At 45.4% G+C, this 21,249-nt stretch overlaps 1 protein-coding gene across 6 annotated transcripts in view; it reads left to right on the plus strand.

The window, feature by feature from the left end:
* DGKD (diacylglycerol kinase delta) overlaps positions 1 to 16,431 on the plus strand; it is an 81,567-nt gene extending 65,136 nt beyond the window's left edge. For 2 of the 6 annotated variants that reach the window (XM_014598979.3, XM_014598983.3), the window contains 8 exons: positions 1,775 to 1,909; positions 5,877 to 6,028; positions 7,350 to 7,461; positions 7,623 to 7,715; positions 8,139 to 8,258; positions 8,588 to 8,705; positions 10,618 to 10,748; positions 12,161 to 16,431. In XM_014598979.3, the coding sequence (XP_014454465.2) occupies positions 1,775 to 1,909; positions 5,877 to 6,028; positions 7,350 to 7,461; positions 7,623 to 7,715; positions 8,139 to 8,258; positions 8,588 to 8,705; positions 10,618 to 10,748; positions 12,161 to 12,250 (951 nt within the window). In that variant the 3' untranslated portion in view covers positions 12,251 to 16,431. The other 4 variants (XM_019486105.2, XM_059730881.1, XR_009463431.1 and 1 more) reach the window with 4 other exon arrangements.
* Positions 16,432 to 21,249: the final 4,818 nt, after the last annotated feature.

Consider the following 21,249-nt stretch of genomic DNA (forward strand, 5'->3'; position numbering starts at 1 on the left):
AACACCTCCAAAACCAGACCTCCACCAGACTTACTCACTTTGTTGAAATCTCAGAATTCTCCAGAAAATTCTTTCCTTCTGGGAGCAGCCAGAATTCACCTAGTTGATGGTCCACCTACCTGAGATACCGTCATTACTGTGGTGCTGATTTTCCCATTACTGGCAGACAACACCACCTTGGGTGCCCATCCCACTCCCATGTTTAAGAGGGGCAATTATTCTTGCTCTAGTAACACAGTTGGCAAGAGATCCTGAGTGGTTTTATCTTGTCCCTTTTCCTTAGGTTCCTTTGATACAGCAACTCATAATTAGAGATCTGGTCATAACCTTTGACTGAGTTGTATCCCAAAAGATAGATACAGACAATCTACCTGACACGGAAAGAACCATGTGGGTAAATCTGATTTCATAGATTTCATAGACATTAGGGCTGGAAGGGACCTCGGAAGGTCATCGAGTCCAGCCCCCTGCCCAAAGGGCAGGAAGTCAGCTGGGGTCATAGGATCCCAGCAAGATAAGCATCCAGTTTGCTCTTGAAGGTGTTCAATGTAGGCGCTTGAACCACCTCCGGTGGCAGGCTGTTCCAGACCTTGGGGGCTCAGACAGTAAAGAAATTCTTCCTTATGTCCAGCCTGAAACGGTCTTGTAGTAGTTTATGACCATTCAACCTAGTCGTCATCCCTTGGGGCGCTCTGGTGAACAAACGTTCCCCCAGATACTGGTGGTCACCCCTGATAAACTTATAGGTGGCCATCAGATCACCCCTGAGCCTGTGCTTTTCCAGGCTAAAGAGCCCCAGGGCTCTCAGCCTGTCATCATAGGGTCTGCTTCCCTGACCTCTGACCATGCGCGTGGCTCTTCTCTGGACTCTCTCAAGCTTCTCCACATCCTTTTTGAATTGTGGAGCCCAAAACTGGACGCGGTACTCCAGCTGCGGCCTCACTAAGGCCGAATACAAGGGGAGAATGACGTCCCGGGATTTGCTTGAGAAGCATTATGGATGCAAGCCAGCGTTTTGGTTGCTTTACTAGCCACAGCATCACACTGCAGGCTCATGTTCATCTTGTGGTCAATGATGACCCCCAAGTCTCTTTCTTGCATAGTGCTAGCCAACATAGCACTGCCGAGCCTATAAGGATGCTGTGGGTTTTTCTTCCCAAGGTGGAGAACCTTGCATTTATCGGCGTTGAACACCATCAGATTCTCGTCCGTCCACTTGCTGAGCCTGTCCAGGTCAGCCTGGATCACCCGCCTGTCTTCTGGTGTGGATGCTTTGCCCCAAAGTTTGGTGTCATCGACGAACTTGGCCAGTCCACTTCTGACTCCAGTGTCCACATCATTAATGAAGATATTGAACAGTATGGGTCCAAGGACAGAGCCTTGGGGGACCCCACTGGTCACAGGACACCACGATGAGTGACTTCCATCAATTACTACCCTCTGGGTCCGACCCCGGAGCCAATTTTCCAGCCAGTGGATCGTGGAGGACCCAAGGCAACAATTGGCCAGTTTCTCCAAGAGCCAATCATGGGAAACCAGATCGAAGGCTTTTTTGAAGTCAAGATATATGACATCAATCTCCTCTCCCTTGTCTAGGTGATAGGTCACCTGGTCGTAGAAGGAAATGAGATTGGTCAAGCAAGACCTACCCGCAACTGATGGTGCAGCAGTACTTAGAACTGAATGCAGGAAAACTTTTTCAAAGGAAATGAGCAGAACGTTTTTTGGTAAATTTATTTTACGGCCCATTTAACTCGCTGTTCATGTCTTGCAGTGTCGGACGGTTAAGATAGCGATCCTAGGAGATGAGGGAGTACCTGTCCAAGTGGATGGAGAAGCCTGGATTCAGCCTCCTGGGTATATTTGGATTGTTCATAAGAACAGGGCACAGACACTTACCAGAGACAGGGTAAGAGTAATCCTCTGATGTACTAATACTAGACACATACTTTAAAATCATATATGCCCCCCAAGAGGGAGCAATATCCTCATAATCTTTATGTGGAAACTACATGGGATGTACAGCATTTTTCATTAGAGACTCAGCAGCTGGTAAAGGAACATTATTAAGATGGCATTTAAAACATACAAAATGCCAAGATCAGAGTTGCCTGTGCAACCATTGGTTTGGCTCCCTTGGGCATATACGTTAGGATACAACCTTTACCTACGTGCTCACGTACTGTTTTTTCCACAGGATCCCCACCTCATTCAGTGCTGCGGATGGATTTTGTTCAGTTAATCAACTGGTCAATATTTTGATTTCTCCTCCATGTTCAGTGTGTGGCCTATGTCTTATTGACCAAGTAAAGTGAGCTCCTGTGCCCATCCCAGTTGTGTGCATGCACACACGTCTGTCTCCCTCGTAGCTTTAGAATGCCATGTCTGCTTGCTTCCAGTGTCTCGGAATGTTCTCGACATTATAGGACAGAACTGCGCTGACTGGTGAACACTGGAAAAGCCAAGAAGGACATAGGAGATAAACAGGGCCCCTTGCATTTTGTTAGCTGACCCACCAGCATCTGCCAGCTCTGTAATTGTCTACAAATCAAAGACCTAGTTGAGCATAATGCCATTCCTCCATGTCAGCTGTTGCATCCTCTCAGGAGTCTAAGATGTTGATGCCCTCTGTGGCTTATCTCCGAACTGCAGAGCAAAGAAACAGGAATACTGAGGGTGGCAGGAGGAATGGAAGTTAAGTGAGACTGGGAACATGCAGAGCCCCTGCACTGGGAAGGAAAGAATGAGTTACCCTGGTATGGAGAGGAAGAGAGGAGAGAAGGACGCAGCCTCTGCCATGGCAAAGAGAATGGGAAGACGGCATGTAACAGAGTACTTGACATGGTGGGGAAGAATGGGATGGGGGTGCTCAAAAAGTCCTGGCACTGGTGGAGAGTAGGGGATACTGGCGTGAGAGAGGAGAGGGAAGTGAGCATGGATATAAGGGGGAAAGAGGTAGCACACAGTCTATGGCATTGAGAAGAGAATAGGGGACCAGGTATGCAGGGAAGGAGAACACAGAGCCTTTTACATCTTGGGGGCTAGGACACTGAGGAAAACTAAGCTCATGACATGCATGGGAGCAGTGCAGGAAGCTTAAAGAGCCCTTGGCATGAGGCTGAGTGCAGAGGTAGGGGCATATGGGTAGTGTGTGAAAGGGCCCTGACATGCTATGAGCTTGGGTCTATAAAAGCAGTGGGGTGTTTGACCCTTAGTTTGCTGCATGCTATTCAAACCTGTTCTGAAGGCAAAGCAGTGACTCTCTTCATAGCATTTCCACAGTGCCCAGCATTCAAGCACCTGAATGTCTTTCAGTCATGAATGGTTGTCTCTTTTCACAACAGCCCCATGAGGGGAAGGTGCATTTTCCTCATCCAGCAGAGGGGGACTGAGGCACAGAGAGATCAAGGTCAAGAGGGTAACTGATTTCGGATTCCCTACTGGACACATCAAGGTTATCATTTTTGACCGTATGTAACACTGTGGAGTACTTTACACATTCAAAGCACCGCTCCAACGGGGCAAGTTTGCAGCTGCAGCAGTGAGTTTTCAGCATATCAACAGACAGACCCCAGGGGCTCAAATTGGGTGCCCAACAAATGAAGAATATGTAATTAGTGACCATCTTTGAAAATTCAGCTTAAGTGCCACTCTGGAGTTCTGTGGCAAAGGAATTCTTCAGGGCTACCGTTCCTTTCCTGAGGTCCCCAACTCTCATTCACTACCTGCCTTTCCACCTTCCCTAGCAAATGAAGCAGGTCCTGTGTATGTAAGTCTCTACTACACAGCCCTGATTAATAATCCACAGTATGGTTCCTCCTGTGCACTAAATGAGGCAGAGATCCTATGGAAATAATAGCATGTGGCTGTGTGGTCAAAGGCTTTTTTATAAAGCTCACCGCAGGATGACCGAGTCAAAACTGTACAAGAGACCTTCACTCTGGAATTTCCCAATTTTAACTGACTTGGTGAGCTTAATAATGTTCTTTTTACATGCTGTTGTGTGCAGAATATCCTCAGGTGTTTGTTTGTTTTTTAAAGCAATCTGGAAAAAGCAGCAATTCCATGGCATGTCACTTCCTGGATACCTGCTAGGGTTGTCCGCAAAGTTAGAATGTTTAGATCCCAGCCCCCACCATATACACTCTTCTAACACAGTAGGCTGATCACAGGGGCAGGCTGTCATCCTTTTTGTGGACCAGCACTAGAGGGGATGGGATGTTTTGCCATTGTTTTTCACAGATACTGTCAGGCAAAAGAGAAACAGTGAGACTAAGGGATCTTGGGTTCCATTCAAGGCTCTGGAGTAGGGATGTCAAACTCACCTGTGCCTGTGGCCTGGATCTGAACTGCAAGGAGCCTCCTGGGACACATCTGGATCTGGCAGCACCAGTGGCACGAGAGTTTAACACAGCCCCCTGTTGCCAACATGTGCCCATTGGGGCTCCATTGCTTGGAATCTGGCATCAGGCCCTTCCCCTTTAGCTCTTCCCTCAGATTCCAGTCTTCTCTGGGAGCCCCATGGGCTGGGTGAAATGGCTCCATGGGCTGCACATTTGACACTCCTGCTCCTGAGGAATGTTCTGACTCTTTCCCCCCTGTCCTTTCCAATCTGTCCCCTTTCCAGTCCTGGCCCTTCATGACCCTGGATGCCCATCCCAGGGAATGCCCCTCTTCACTTAGTCACATTCTCCTTCTCTCGCAGCAACTTATCTCACCCCTCCAGACTCCTCAAGCCAGTCACAGTCCCATTGACCAGCCATTCCCAATTTCCCCATGCATCCCCAGCCTCCTGCCCAACTAGTCCTGTGTTCCCTCCTCCTGTTCCTTGGTTCACATCCAATCTTTCCTTCCCTCCTGGTTTCCAGTTGTCCCTCCTGCCCTTGTTCCACATGATCAGTGGCTCTCAGTATCCATCCTGGCCTCCTTCAGTCTCAGCGTCCTACCCAGGTGTTTTAATTCTGCCTTGCAGCTCCTCGGTTGACCTCACTCTTCCTTATCTTCCCCTGGCTCTCAGTCCCACCTCTCCTTTTTTCCCTTCCTAGTTCCTGCTCTGTTTGACAAGTCAGTCCCAGTTTCTGATTAGGTGGCAGTATTCTTGCCCTCTCTCCCACCTCTGCTAGCTTCCAGTCTCTCTCTATTCCTGGACCTCAAACTCTGTGACCCAGTCTGTTTCCCACTGTACCCTACTTTGGGCCCCTTTGCATTTGCACCATATTATTTCCTCCATACTGCCAGGGTGCCAGCAGAGGGCATCACTGAGAATACAGGAGAGGTATGATCTCAGTCCCAATGTCAGGTGCCAGTCCAAGCTGAAACATGGTTAGACAAGGTGGGACTTTCAAGGCTTTGACCTGGCAAACTCTAAGATGTCTGACTGAGCTTGCTGCAAACTGCAGCTTCCCTGCCTCCCAAAGGCTTAATAACTTGGCCAGAGTTGTCTGGATTTTGCCAGGGACAGAACAAGGCACATCCTTGAAACAAGTAGCCAATTTTTCCATTGCTGCATTTCAAGTCGCTGCTTCAAAGCACAAGGGAGCTACAGGTTTTGAAAGAAAAGGTTGCAAAATTTTTAACATGACCAGCCTTGGAAGTGCTGGCCCAAACTGTGAGACTTTTAAAAACAAAGCAAAACAGAAGCTTGAGACAAGCACCTGGCAAGGAAAATAGCCCAAAGGGTTGAAGTCTGGCGAAGTTGCAAGCAGTTGAACAGCTGGTCTTACAATGGACAGTTTTGTGGAGCCTTAAGAGATGGTGCCACTAGCCCTGCTTGTAATAGTGGTGCATATAGCTCCTACAGGGCTACTTATGGGGTATGCAGAGAAGGTTTGGGGAGATTTATGAGGTATCTTCAAATTTGCTTACTATATCTGTAGGCATTTGAGAACACACTGAAATCTTGGGAGGACAAACAGAAATGTGAGTTGTCCCGGCCCACCTCCTTCACCTTGCATCCAGAGATCATGTCAGAAGAAGAATCCACCCAGATCAACCAGTTTGGCCAAGCAGCAGGAGCTCTGATTCACAGGTGGGACTAATCTTTTCTCTCCTGTGGGTTTGCAGTCCTCCTTTGGCTTCTTGATCTCTCTTGTCAGTTGGGGAGACCACTACCGCTCTCCTAGCTTGAGTGTTAATGAAATTTCATTTCTTATGGAGCTGCCTTTATAGTCACACTATCTGTAGTGCTCATCTCTGTCTCAAAGGCAGCAGGCTTGGAATAGGGTATGGCTTTGCATCCTCTTATTGTGCAGTTTCCTTGCTGTACCAGTGTTTAAATCCACAAAGTGAAGTTTCTTGAGTCACTGGAGCAAAATTGAGCCTGGTGTAAGCAAGCACAGCTTCCTTCACTGGGAGGAATGCCTGCTTACAACAGGCCTGAGATGATAATGAAAATAGAGACCTGTGTTCATCAGACATAGCCCTAAATGTTGCCAAGGACCATCTGAAATGAAACAGCTGCTCCTCTGGGAATCAAGAAGATATACTGGGTACCTATTCCCAGGGCTACAGCAGAAATTTCTGAAGAGGATTTATGTACTGGCACACAAGGGCAACATTCCACCCTTTTCTCAGGCAGCATGCTCCCTGTTATTTGCAATAAAAACAAACATGCAGACATATCAGAAATGTATCCTGAACTGTGCATAGCTGCCACTAAAATTGCAGTTCTATTTGTAGTCTTATCAACGCTATTAGAGCTATATTTTAAACTCTGGCCCACACTACATGCACAGAGAACGCACATGACTCCTGTTTTTGTATGCAGTCACCTGTAAATGAGCACTTTCTTTCAAACAATACCTGTAGTCCAGTGGAGGCTAACCTATTTGGCAGACTTGCCCCAAATTAGCCCTTCACTCTCTCCAAATGCCTCTCCAATCCCCTTCCCCTGTGCAATCTGCTGCTCTGCTTTCTGCTTGCTTCCTGCCCTCTGCTTCCTGCCTTATCTGCCACTGTGCTGCTTGTTCCCTTACTGCTCTGGTGTGTACCATACACACAAGCTGCCCATACCACTTGTGGCATGCATGCTACAGGTTGGCCATCGCAGCTGTAGACCATCATGTATTGCAGTCTGCTGTAATTCCTTGCCTGTGGTGTAGTCATCTCAGGAGTGCTCTAGCTTGAATTGGATAATGTGAGGAGTAACTGCCTTTGCTTGCCCTCCCCAAGTCAGACCACAAGCACTGAATTCTCCTGCTCTGCTAAAGATATACCTATATCCAGAGAAGCCTTACTATGGTACTTCCACAGTCTCATCCCCAAAAGTGTATTGAATAAAATAGCTCAACAGAAAAGCTCTCTCTTTATCCTTGAGAATCAGCTGACAATATCCCTGTCTCTTTCTCTAGTATTCGAGAAATAGCACAGTCCTATCAAGACATGGAACAGGAACTTGCTCATGCAGTCAACGCCAGCTCCAAATCTATGGACAAAGTGTACGCCAAATCCAAATCAACAGAGGTACCTGTACTCACTCAGCGACTTGCACTTTGCCAGTTTCTGTTGCTCTTGTTCTGGTTTGAGTAACCGAGTGATTTGTATGTGTTTTTCTCAGACTTTCCTTCTGAGTGTTTGACTTCTAGGTTTGCCTGACCTTCCATGCAAATGTCCTGTCTCCACAGGGTCTGAACTGCAGCCTTGTGGTAGAGATGGTGAATAACGTTAAGGCCCTGCATAATGAGACAGATCTGCTGCTTGCTGGCAAAATGGCACTGGTAAGAAGGGATAAATAGGAGTGAGGGACACAGAGTATCCCTTGTTCTGTTGGTTCTTTTACTGGGGCTAGGACATGCAGTGTCTTGCCAACCCCTGAATTACTTTGGCTTTATTACAAATCAGTGCAAACTTTTACCAGTGGAATTTAAGACAACTGTAAACAAATCAAGAAGTCCATTTTCTGTCTTATAGTAGCAATACATTTATAGCACACAGTCAAGCTAGTTAGCTGGAGGGGTGGTGAAATTCCATAATCTGTTCTTACATAGAAGGGGATGTTTGGATACGTAGCTCCTCTTAGAAATGGGAGGTTTATCATAAACTAGGTGTTACCTTGTGAGGAAAGCTTGTGAAAGGGAGGACAGTCTGCATTTCACTTTGTGGATTTTAACTGTTTGCCTTTGTTTCTGTTTCTGGTGCAGCAGTTGGACCCCCCCCAGAAGGAACAGCTCCTAGCAGCACTGACAGACATGGATCTTCAACTGAGGAAGCTAGTGGATATCCCTTGGCTATGGCAGCTCATAGAGCCCAGCTATGAAGAGGTAATATCCCCTAGACAGGAGCACAGCTGTTTCCTTGGCTGCTTTCCTTTTTGCTGATTGGCCCTTTTCATCTTGCATGAATGGCTCCCTGTGGGGAAGTCATAGGTGTGAGAAAGAAACTCAGGCTGCAGAGTTATTTTAGGTCATTTCTGACCAGGATCTCAATGAGACTAACCTTCCCTTTTGTCCCTCCCCATCTGGAACAGACTGAATCTCCTCTCTACAAGGTTTATGGACTATGCTAGATGCTACTTGCCATGCTCAGTTACTTTGTGTGCATTTAACACTTACTTTCATTCCTGATACAATTTCCCTGTGTGTTTCTGCAGAACCAGATGCTGGATTATTCTAAGCGCAGTCGCAGTGGCAAATTTCGACTGGTGACCAAATTTAAAAAGGAGAAAAACAACAAGAATAAAGAGACTCGTAGTAGTATGGGACTGCCAGGTATCGCCCATCTATGCATTCATTCCCTGCTGCACCTGTTTGTTCAAACTCCCTGACCCTCCTCTGTGTGTCTATGGTTCCTTTTCTCCTCTCCCTCCTCCATTCTTCCTTTCCATGGACCTTCACTCACACGTTACACAGTCTGTCTGGAGTCTTTCTTTTTCACATGGCATTGTAGTGTATTTGCTATGTTCTCTCTCTCAACCATAACTGCACTGAGCAGATATTCCCAAACAGAAACTGGAGGCACGCTCTGAAGAGGTCTACAGAGACTTGGACATTTTCTGGGATACTCTCAGGAGGGCAAGGGAAGTGGACTTGGGGTCTAAGGCTTGCAAAAATCAAAAGGACTGTGGAGCCCAAGTCTGCATAACTCCAAACCTCCCACTGCTTATGCTCCCTGATGTGGTTAATGATGCTTTTTCTTGTTGATTTGCCCTCAGGCTTTAATCAAATGTCATGTCTAATTGGCTAGGGATCCTGCATCAACATTGGTGCACCCTGAGCTCTAATCCTATTGGCCAGTAAATAAAAACTGGCCCATGAAATCAACAAATTGGAAGTGATATTAGGACACTTTCTCTCCAATTCTGTTAATTGATTTTTTGGTTAATTTTCTACCTATGAAAACTTTCTGCCTCTATGATTTGGGAGTACTACTTGTTCTGTGGGATCATGGGCATTGTCCTCTCCCATGGAATTCTAGCTACTATTGCTTTCTCCTCCCTGATGCAGTGGTGTCTTCTCTCATTTCTCTGAAACTCTGGGGACTTCGTTTTTTTCTTATTTAGAGGCTACTCAAGAAGCTGGAGGTCATTTTGGGTTCATTGGCAGCCTTTTTTTCCTCCCTCCCTCAGGCATCAGAGAAGGAGGCTTTACTGGTCACATCTACACATACCCCTAAGATGCTGTTGTTACTGTGCCAACATTTAGTACTTCCTTTTGGAAGTACTAAATGATGGTGCAGTAACAACCTGTACTGTGCTGTGCCAGCAGCACAGTTATTTTTAGCTACTACATTGCCATAGCAACACACTATAATGAGCAAGTGCATTGCTACAGGGATGTAGCGGTGGTATCACGGTTTTTGCCTGTGGATGCTACGTCGCCATAGCATTGTGTGTAAATGTTCCCACTGAATACTCAGTGTAAGTGCCAGTACACAGTTACTGCAAGATAGCAATTAAAAGCTCCTCTGGGCTAGAATCTCTAGTGTGTATTTCACAGTCTTTCTTGTTTTGTAACATGACTAATACTTTCCTGGTAGAAGTAATAGCAAACTTCCAATGGCACATCCAGTTCCTCCAAGGCAGTGGCTGGACATGAGTGTAAACAGACTCTCATGATTTATTGCCTCTGGCCTGGTGGTTCTCAGCTAGGATGCTGTAGCACCCTGTGGTGCCTTGAGATCCTTTGAAGAGTGCCACACCTCTCTTAGCACTGTTGTGTGTGCAAACATGGTTCACACAATAAACCCAGAGATTTCAAATAGGAATCTATAGTGTTAAAAATATTCTGACCTGCTGAGGTCTTTTTGAGTTTTTGCAATGGAAGAAACTGCCCTATTATTTTTCTATAGTCAAAAAACAAGTGAAAACTAAGAACCAGCATTTTCTGAGGGGTGCCTTTAGTCTATCTACAGGTGCCTCAAGTCTAAAAAGGTTGAGAACCACTGATTTAGCCTCTGCTTAAGAGAATAACTGACTTTAATCTGTCTTCCTTTCCTTGTTTGAAATTGTAAATCCTGTTGTCATCCTCTTTCTCCCTTCATCTGGGGTTGTGATACTGTTTGCCCTTTCCCTTGGGTTTCCTGTTGGTGAAGAGTACTCTTGGTGTTCTCTTCTTTTGCACTTTTCTCTCTCCTTTGGGATTCTGGGTACTCAATGCACTCCTGCTTTTCCGTCTCTGACAGTTCACCTCTGGGGAACAGAGGAGGTTGCGGCCTGGCTTGAGCATCTCAGTCTTTGTGAGTATAAGGATATCTTCATCCGACATGACGTCCGGGGCTCTGAGCTCCTGCATCTCGAACGGAGGGACCTCAAGGTACTTTCATGATCGGCTCCTCAGAAATAGCCAGCTGCATGTGCTTGGAAATAGCCAATATATGGTCCACTCCATATGGCTTTGGCTGGAGCAACGGGTTCATCATGACCTTGTTTTATTCTCTTTCCTTCTCAGGTCACCTGATTAATACTTTATTTTGTAGAGTAGTAGCATCATGGGAGGGCAACCACAGGGTTGTAGGCCAGCCATCCAGCTCCTTTCTGTTCCCTTATGTTGTAGCCCAGGGGAGTCAGACATACATGGAACCCCATGATCTGACCCATGCAGCCCTCTGATCCAGGCTGTCAGTCACAGACTGACCCCTCATGCCATATGTGGCATGTGGAGCCCATCAGGTGTGTGGGCCATACTGCCCTGAGTCCTGGGTCTGGGGCTGGTCCAGATTATGCCGTGACACAGCCAGGACAAAGCTGGCCCAGTAGGAAGCCACAGGCAGTGCATGCCCCATCCTGACCCCCTGTGCTACGTGCTGTGGCACAGTCAGTCCAGCCCTGTTGACCTTGTGCAGTACATGCTGGCCCCACTCCCCCCCCCCCCCCCAGGCCTAGGGGGCCAGCATGGGGTGTGCACTGCATGCAACACCTTGCTGGAGTGTCCTCGCATACTAGCTCTGGCATGCACAGATGGCCTAGGGCCTGATTTAGACTGGCCCCAGAGCCAGCACACAAAGCCAGTCTGGTGCTGGGATCCTTTTATGCTGCCCTGGAGCGGAGGTGGTACATGCAGCGCCTCACCAGGCCAGTCCTGCACACTGGGTCTGGTGCATGGTCCTAATCTGGCCTAATGACCCTCATGTGGCCCGCAGTGCCAGACAGGTTTGACACCCATCTTGTAGCCCAGTCCAACACCCGCACCAGTTGCAGTCATAGCTATCTAGACTTTCCCATTTTTAACAATGGGGAATGAAAGGATTATGACATAGTCTCCACCCCTTCCCTTTTTGCAAAGTATACCACAAGTCTGGCTAATTGCAGTTGAGTGTGCAGTCATACCTAGTACCCTGGTGGTCAGATGACAGTTCAGTGTGATCTGCAACAGATCGTGGTCTTTACCCATGTGTTTTGTGCTTGGCTGTTGTCCTCATTCCCTATGATCTGTACAGTTCTATCTAGTGTCTTGCTTTGAGTCCATAGTTTGTATTCACAGTTGGCCACATGGAGAGTGGCCAGCGTCGGCAGTGGCAGTTTTATGCCTGCTCTATTACTGTTGCTTTTACTTCATTGTGCTCTGATAGATGTTTGTTGCATGCTTTGAAGTTTTAGATGGATCTGTGAGGCTCATAATCTTCCCATATCTCTTCTTTCTGTTTATTTTCTATTTAGTTGATTAGGTTGTACCTGGTTGGCTCAGTTTTTTCCTTTTATTTAAAGTGAATTTCTCTTCTTTTCCAGGACCTGGGAGTGACCAAGGTGGGTCACATGAAGAGGATATTACACGGGATCAAGGAGCTGAGCCGGAATACTCCTGCCAGCGAGGTTTAGCCTCTGTTTTTGCAGCCTGTGTCTACCATTCCCCCTAACGTCTACACAGCACTCACCTCACAGAGCAAATGTGCTCAAAACTATCTCAGCAGATCAGCCAAGCTGTAGCTGTTCAGAGTTCATATTGACCAATCATGGTGCTACCTTTTTTCATGTGGGTACAGCTGTGTCCAGTCAAGAGGCACCTTTTGTGTTTAGAAGTGTGGAGTTTCCTGGATATAATTCACCTGCTGGTTGGACAAAATCATCGTGCTCTCAGACATGGAAAGTCTTGGTTCCAAGAACAACACAGGTCTCCTGACAATAACAACACAGCTACCTTTAATGTAGAATTTCATCATATTGGAATTATTCAGGGAAGAAGATGTACTGGCCAGTCTTAGTCCAGGAGTGTCTAGTAGCCTTTTCAGATTCAAGACTTTCCCATTGGGCTGTATGTCACAGCTGTATTATACATCACACATATGGGACAGAACTTTTTTTTCTCTTGTAGGACAGCCCTTCAGTTGCATGTAACTTGCAACAAAAGCTCAAAACCAGTGCAAGTCGCTATTATATAGCAAGTGATTCTCTCTTGCACTTATGCCTTCCAGTCAGCAGCACATATGGTTACAACAGTCTTTTGCACCAGCCTGCAGTCTTTCCCTTGGCCTGAGACTGTCCATTCTCTGTCAGCCAGCAACAGTGATACAGCTCCAATATTCCCAGCCACAGCTGGCAACTTTGTGGGAGTTCCAGCCAGCCAGAGGACATCATCTGACTCATGTCTTATCCCCTGAGGCTGGAGCAAATGTATGACAGGCAAATTGACTCTGATTCTGAATTCACTGGTAGGAGACTGGGGGAAAGGAAATTCTCAGGGCAGGAGAGGAACACAGCCAAGAACTTGGGCCAGTCAGAAAGTATAAATTAGTCAAATCCAACATAGCTTTTCCCCGTTTTCTTAGGGATGCAGCCTGTCAGGCACTGATTTAGACCCACTTAGAAATGCTTTCATTTCCGTTTAGTGCCATTTCCATGGCCCCAAGCAAGTGATTTTATTCCTATACTTGGGCAGAAAACTTTCCTGTCTCAGAGGAACAAAAAGTTCTCCTTAAAACTTGCACCTCTTCAGTTTTTACCCATTTTTCTAGGTCTTTCCCTCTTCTCCCAAGCTGCTTCTTTCTCTTACCAGTAGATTTCAAAGGAACATCATGCATGCTTCTTGGGACTGTACCTGCTAGTGAGAGTCCATGTATCATGAAACATTAAAGGTCACACAGAAGTATTGATTGTTTGGTACAAGGCTGGTGAACATGTTGAAAAGTGTGTGTTTGGTGAATAGCCCCTGGTGTCACCAGCTGTGCAAAATGGGAAAGCCAGCACTTCTGAATCAGAGAGCCTAGGCTGCTTTCACATTCTTGTTTCATTGGCTGACCCCTGTTGTGTGATTGGCAAAGCCCAGAGACCCATGTGCTTCATTGAGTTGCCACAAGTCTCCCTGGGGAAGGCACTGGAGGCCATGTAGCACTGCCAAGATGGGAAGGAATCTTAGTTATGTTCTACCTTTTGTACGCATGTAATCTTTAGTTTTTTTTACGGAGTGGCATTTGCCTGACCATGGCTGTCAGCAGCAGAATAATACTATATGCAGTATGATCTGATTTCCTGAGTTTCTTTTTCTTTATTAAGATAACCTTAGCTCTGTGCATCAACTGAACCCGCAGAGTTAGTTAGGATGTTTTATGTAATGAGTTTTGTACCCTGGGAGGTTATAGGCCAGTTTTGTCCCTAGTGCCAACTCTGTTGAACTCAAGAGGATCATGCTAAGGATTTCTCTGGTCCTCCATAGTTTACTCATGTAAAGTTGTTGGAGGGCTACACTTGCTTAATTCTGAAACCAAAACTAGTGTAGACCTTGTGGGGAGGGAGCAGACAGGAATATGTTAGCTTTGCTCCAATTGCTGTTCATTAGTCTCCATTTCCACAGTGTTTTTCACCTGTTCAGTATAAAGCTCACATGTGGAATTTGATGCCATATGTATTGGATGATACAGAATTGTACATACAATACTTCCCCCCAAAGTTTTTCCCAATTGCTATGATTTGCTTGTCAAGATGTTAAATCTGTATGAACATGAGGAAATCCCACTGTTAAGCAGAACCATTGGGCATTGCAAGAATATTCCTGAACTTTTGCATTTTTGCTCGTGATAATTAAGTGACAGTCACTTCCCTTTCCCTGTTAGCCCCTTTGTATAGAACAGCATATGCATGTATGTAGGGCTGGGAGAGTACCTCAGGAAATAGAAGTACCATGTGATTACCCTGGAGAAAGATACTGCAAGAAGGGGCTTATCTTTTGTTCCACCGACTGGTGGATAAGATGAAGGAACCGTGGTTCTTGCCATGTGTTCTCCAAGAAAGAGGCATCATGTGTATTTACCCAGCTTGCTTTATTGAGTTCTGGGCCAATTATATTCTTCCCTCTATAGGAACAGCCCGTCTGTATCCTTCCCACTGTGATTGATGGTGAGATCCAAAGAGCTCACCCCATATTTAAGCATGTTCTGTAGAACTGCACCATATTGCAGAAGGGCTGAAGTATATCAGTACATCTGCTCTGAGTAGTGAGTTTTGCATTGAGAAATTTTCATGTCATCAAGGGTTAAAGTGTGCACGTTTATTATTTTCCCCTTTGTTGAATCCTGATCCATTTTTGTGTGTGTTTCATCAACATATTCATCGACAGTATCATGCTCTATCCCTGATTGAAGGAAGGTCAACCTTCTTTAAGAGTTAGAGAATGTGGTCTTATTCAATCTGTGTGCCTTTGGACATGCATCATGGTGTGTGTGTGTATTTATGTTTTGAAGGGAAGGTTACCTCTGTGTACCACTGTGCCATTGGGAATAATGCCCAGAGGTAAAATGGGAGCACTGGTGTTAATCAAGAAAAGATGTCCCTGAGAAATAGTAATACTGAGGTTCAGAATTGTCTCTTTGGCATCTCAGTTTTTCCATAAGAGAGAAACTCAGGAAAAAAACCAAAACAGGCTGACAGTATACCACTGCTGCTTTGCCAAAGCAGAGGCTCTTCTACTATATCAAGCAAAATGGCCACTTGGGAGAAGTTGGCACTTTACACAGCTTGTATGTGCATTCTAATTGTAAAGAAATATGAGTTGTGTTTAGGCTTCAGGTCATCTTCTGCCTCAACATCGCTGTACTCCCTGACATTGATTTTGAAGGAAGGGGCAGTATCATACTGTAGGAACTAGGCACACAATTTCTGTTAGCTATAGCAGGATTCATTGCCCAAGCAGTGCACTGGAAATCTACACCTGTCAGCCCATAGTCTTTTTCAGTCCAGTGGAGTTGCCTGCACTAGTTTGGGACAGAATTTGGCCATTAAAATTAGCTGAGTGGGAATGTCCCTGTTTGGACCTCCTGTAAGAAGAGGGCATTTGTCTGTAGCATGCTTTGACCTGTTCTGATCAGGAGTTCCTTGCACACTTTCAACAGGTGTATGCCGGCTGCTCACAGCATAGGGGAATTGTTTCTTGTTTGGTTCTACTGGAGCTTTTCACCATGTCAGACCACGAAGACTTGACTGGATATACGCTGCACTAGAGAGGTTGCATCTCTAGTGAGGAGCTTCTGCATCCAGGAACCTCAGATTGCACAGAGGCCCTTTATCCCAGTGTCTCTTGGAAAGTGCTTAATGTCGGACTTCTCGTGTAAGCTTCCTCTGTTTTAGTATTATTTAATGCAGCATACACGATCTGTGTGATAAAGTGACAGACTGTTTACACAGGACATTTTGAATCTAAAAGAAATGTGTGTACTGTAACAAAAAGGAGAGGATGAAAACTTTGTTTGTGTACCACTGTCTGCAGTGATTGGATGTCTGTCTCGTTGCCCACCCACTATCATTCCTCAGGGGTGTCCCACCATTCCTGTGATCCTGTTAGAAGCATGGGGAAGCATCTGAATCCCTGTACAGTCTTGGGAAAAAGGTTTTGTGCCTTAAGAATGGGACCTGATTCCCTCCTATTTATTATGTTAATTTATACAGTGATTATCTTGGAATTGTCTTGTAGTTTATGTACATAGTTTGCTGTTGATTGTTGTAAATAGTTTTTTTTCTTGTATATAAAGTAAACGTGTTTCTGATCTTCCAGTAAAGAATTCCGCTAGTTACTGTTTTCATCACTTGAGAGGGCTACAGTGCCAGCTCCTTGGGAAATGGGAACTCAGAGGCTGTGCTGGGAGAGGATAACTTTATCCTGAGCAGAATAAAAAGTTCAAAATCTTCAAAGCTGCTCCTGTAAAAAGGGGATTTACTCAAGAAACAAAGAGATTCTAGCCATGATTTGTGTAGATTAACACGATAAAATCTTCTTGCTCTAATTATCTAGGGTGGAAGAGAAAACATTATATATTTTGAATTTTTGAACAAGTGTCTATAAATCTATAAATATGCAATAGAAAGAAAATGAAATGCTTGTACATGGATTCAGTGGCTGTCAGCTCATTGCTAGGATTGGGGATTTGATAGGAATCCCTTTGATGTAGCTTTCCCTTTACAGGTCAGCTGTTTTTATTTTTGTTTTTTAAATGGCCAAGAAGTTCCTGCGCCATTCTAGATTGTTGTCAGGATATAAGAAGCTATTCCCTTTTACATCAGACTTTTAAATTCTGAGCTAGATTCCTCTCTTTCATTTCCAGCCTCATCTCACAGGTGCCTAGAAGGTAAGTGTTTACAGGTACAATTTATAGACTAAAAATTAGGGAAATGTTATTTGCAATAACTTTTCAGGAAATCTGGAAATCAGCTGAAGTAAAAGATAAATCTCTAAGCTTCAGACCCGGAAGGTTAGGGGGTTGCAAGAGAAGGCTGTAAGCCAAATTCCAAATGAACTCTACTTCCATCTGTATAAATAGAGCCAGGTCAATGTGTACTTGTAAGATTTCAGTAAGAATCTTGTAACAAATTACTTCCAGTCTTAGGACCCAGTTCTTCCAGTGCTCCAGTAACAGTTTCCAAATAGGATTCATTCAAATGAATTATGATGTTTGGGTGAAGTAAACACTTTGCAGTAGTTAGACTGACCGCTTTCTAGAGCTGCTCTGTTGGAAAGAAGGAATGTTTTAAGGTGTTGGGCACAAAGGAAATCCCAGGAATAGGGTAGCCTCTCTGCCAGCTGGCACTGCTAAAACACTACATTAAGGTGGTAATTCCAAGAACTTATTTACAAGAAAGAAAACTAAGAATGTAATATAAATGTACACCACTGACTCCTACCAGCTGTGGGGTTGGAACACTAGTAAATTATGATATGGAAAAAAATGGTTGAAAGAAGGCCATATGGAACGCCACCAAGAGCAGAAGAGAGGAGTTAACCCGTAACAGTACAGTTGTATTTTGTTTGGTTTTTCCTGTTTTGGATTGCAGAAGTCAGCAGCATCCAGATCTGAGCCACATTCTGTCGCATTGGATGCAGTGGGGCAAGTTCTTCCCAACTGGCTGCATTGTGGTTGAGGCTGATCTAGTGGGCCAGGGAAGACGCTAAATATACAGAAGTAGCGGTGGGATTTCTGTTACTCTGTGTTGTCACTAAGTCTCTACTGTGTTTCCTTCCCTGTCCCCCAAGGCTTTTCTCTTGCTTTGTGCAAAAGATGGGGAGAGACGGAGGGTAAAGGGGGACACCTAGAGGTAACATCCTGCCCCAGTTGTCCTTTGTGTCAATCAGTAGCACCAGAAATGACTGGTAATCTCTGTTGTGGCTTCTTCCATGCTACCAACCAGTACACTGCCCTCCTGTCTAGCAGGCATCCGCTGTGGGCTGTCTCACAGTTGGATGCATAACCACAGCTATGTCTTGCGTGGAAACTTCATGCCAGAGTGCCTGCAGTGGGAAGTGGTGCTGATGTTAGTGAGTTGGCATCATCCCTTTTTCACAGCTGGAATAATACACTGCATTTCTTTAGCAGCTTCCAGCTTAGGATCTTGAAGCATTTTACAACCCTCCGAGACAGTTCTGTAAAGTAATAAAAATTACTGTGTCAACAAGGAGCAAACAGATGAAAGACCCAGCAAGATCCTCATGATTGGATCTTGCTGGACCTTTGCAGGAGATTCTGCACAGGCTTTTCCTGGAGCAGGTAGTGATGGTTTGTTGTGGGAGACTAATGCAGAAAATAGATCAATTCAATGGCAGACCTTCTTTGTAAGAGGAGGAGTTGGTTTAGAGTAGGCAGGTAAGTGCTTGCATACTATATGCTATTTTGTGTACCCCTAACGTTAATGCACTTACCACATTGGGTAGGTGCTTTGAAGAACAAATATCAGTACCTGAAAGGATAGGATGGGGTGGTCCTGTGACCAGCTTGCTCTCTGCATAGACTCTCAGTGTTAACTGGAGTGGAAGGACAAATTTGACCTAAGCTCTTTTCTTCGCTATATAAAGAGCAGAATGCTGAACTACTTTTTGTCAAGGGCATTCTTCAGAGTCCTACTTACAGGGCTTACAGGGTCCTGCTGTGCTTCTGTATGAGCTGTACAGGCCTGCCTAGGGAGAAGCGTTCTGTGCCTTTTGCTCTATCGTAAGTAAAGAACCTGCCAAAGGTGGCATATCTTGTAGAATCATATCTTGTTCATGGGGTGACTGAGCTATTGGAGGCAGAACTGGACTGGCCTCAGGAGACCTGGCTTCTAGCCCTCACTGCCTCTGGCCTGCCGTGTGAATACACGCGAGTCTTGCTACCTCAGTACCTCCCTGTCCCCATCCGTAGAACAGGGATGGTGCTATCTCTTTAAAATCCTTTTAAGATACTGATGGAAAGTGCTGCCAGAATGCTGTCTCACCTAAAAGAAACCCTGGGTGACTAGAATTGATACATCACTAAGCCAAGATCGAGTAGAACTTGTGAAGGTAGAAGGCAGGGTGGCACCTTAGAGACTGACTGTCAGAAAGGTAGAGAGGCATGAGCTTTCATAGGCAGCAACAAATGCTATGAAAGGACTGGCAAAAAAGTGTTATATAGAAGGGAAACGAATAAGGGAAGGAGATGCTACTAAGAGAGGTAAAGAGAATTGACTGGATCAGTTGAGACGAACAAGGTGGGTAGCACCTTGAGGGATGATGGATTTACAGCTGGTCCAGATAATGGGATAGGAACCCACGGTCCTTGTAGAGACAATGGTTAACCCAGTCCAGTCTGGATGATTTCTTGTTCCACAAATTTACATTCCAAAATTTTGTTGGACCAGCTGTTAACTCCACTTTCCCTCAGGGTGTTAACTGCATCTTTCAGACCATCCAATTAACTTACTCTTTACCTCTCTGCACTGTCCCCTCCTCCATCCCTTTCCTTCTATATAAACCCCTTTATTTCTGCCAGTCCTTTCAGAGAATCTGATTAAGTAGATTGGATGCTCTTGCTTCTCTGACCCAGTCTGAAGTCAGAAGGCAGGGTAGTATGCACCTTTACAGACTGACTAAGATAGAGAAATCACAACTTTGTTGAACCCAAGTTCACATCATCAGATATTGTGAAAGGAAGTGAAGAAAGCAGAGTATAAGGAGACAGAAATCAGAATACAAGAGATGGGAGGGCAGGGGGTAGAGGGCAGTGCTAGGAGAGAAAAACAAAGGAATAGTAAACCCATAGGAATAAAGATGGTAAGCCTTTAGTTTACTGCTAGTTTGTTTTTCCCCCCTAGCAGTGCTGCCCTCCCCTCTTTCTCTGCCCTCCTTTTTCTTTTGTATTCTGAGTTTTGTCTCCTTATACTCTACTTTCTGCTGTCCTTTCACAGCATCTGAAGAAGGGAGCTTGAGTTCACAAAAGCTGATGTGTTCTGCATATCTTAGTCTAGAAAGGTGCATATCTACTCTGACTTCAGATGCCAGCAGCTATACTGATTTCAGACTAATACGGCTGATTGCCTCTCCCAGTCTAAGATGTCATCCTGCTCTACCTTCTACCTACTTGAGACTAACTCAGCTAAGCACCTGTCTGAGAGGTGAAGGGATTTCAGACTTGAAAAACAAATATCATAGTTTTATTCAAGTACTTGAGAAACTCCAAAGACAGGATGTCCTTTGTCTAAGATTCCTTCAGTCAGAGCTGAAAGACCTCTCAATCCACATTTTGAACTTCTAGGATTCCTCCAGTAAACCAGCATAGATGAGCTTTGTTCTCAGTGCCAAACAAAGCAAAAAAGCAATTGAAATAAACCTTTGGGGGTTTTTTTATACATCCTGCAAATGTACCAAAGGGCACAAGCCCATCCTTTTCTTAGCAGCTAAGTTTTATAAGGAGGGTTTTGAGCTGAGAGATCTTCAGGTCCAGGACTGATTTTGCTCTAAGTGCATTTCTCCATGATGTCTATTTTGCCATACCCTATGAATCATTCTGCTGTGGTTCCTTTCCTATCAGTCTTTCAAGGATCTTCCTATTTATTCCCATTTACCTGCTCCCTATCCTCCTGAGGACAACTTTTTGTCATCATCTGTCTGACCAAAAGAAATCAGAAAGAAAGACGAGAAAGAATCCAAACAAATGTAGGTGTCCTACATAGTAATATGGAGCACTTCCTGTTGGTAACCAGGCCAACTATGTATGTGTGGCCTGGCTGAGAATGGGACAGTTAAGGGTATATGAAATCCACTGTACTTAGTGGAGGCCCATTTCAGCTGAAATCTTGTATTAATAGAAGATTTGATGGGGGGGGTGACTTATTTTTTTTTTCCAAAAGATTTGGAAAAGATTTGGAGAGCTTTGATGATTCAGGTAGTCCCCGGTGGCTGCAGCAGGGAGCTGTAGCCGTCTTCAAGCTGGTAAGTACTAGGGGCAGGGGAGAGGGGAGGGGACCATGGGGGGACCCCTGCCAGCCCCCCTGACCCCCGCCCACTCCCCCAGCCCCTCCATGGTTGCCCCCACCCACCCCAGCTCCCGGCGTTTTAAAAAAAGGCCCCACTCACTTAGGTCCCTTCTGGCCCCCACTGCCCCAAG

The sequence above is a fragment of the Alligator mississippiensis genome, chromosome 7 (assembly GCF_030867095.1).
Source record: "Alligator mississippiensis isolate rAllMis1 chromosome 7, rAllMis1, whole genome shotgun sequence".
NCBI classification, from domain to species: Eukaryota; Metazoa; Chordata; order Crocodylia; family Alligatoridae; genus Alligator; species Alligator mississippiensis.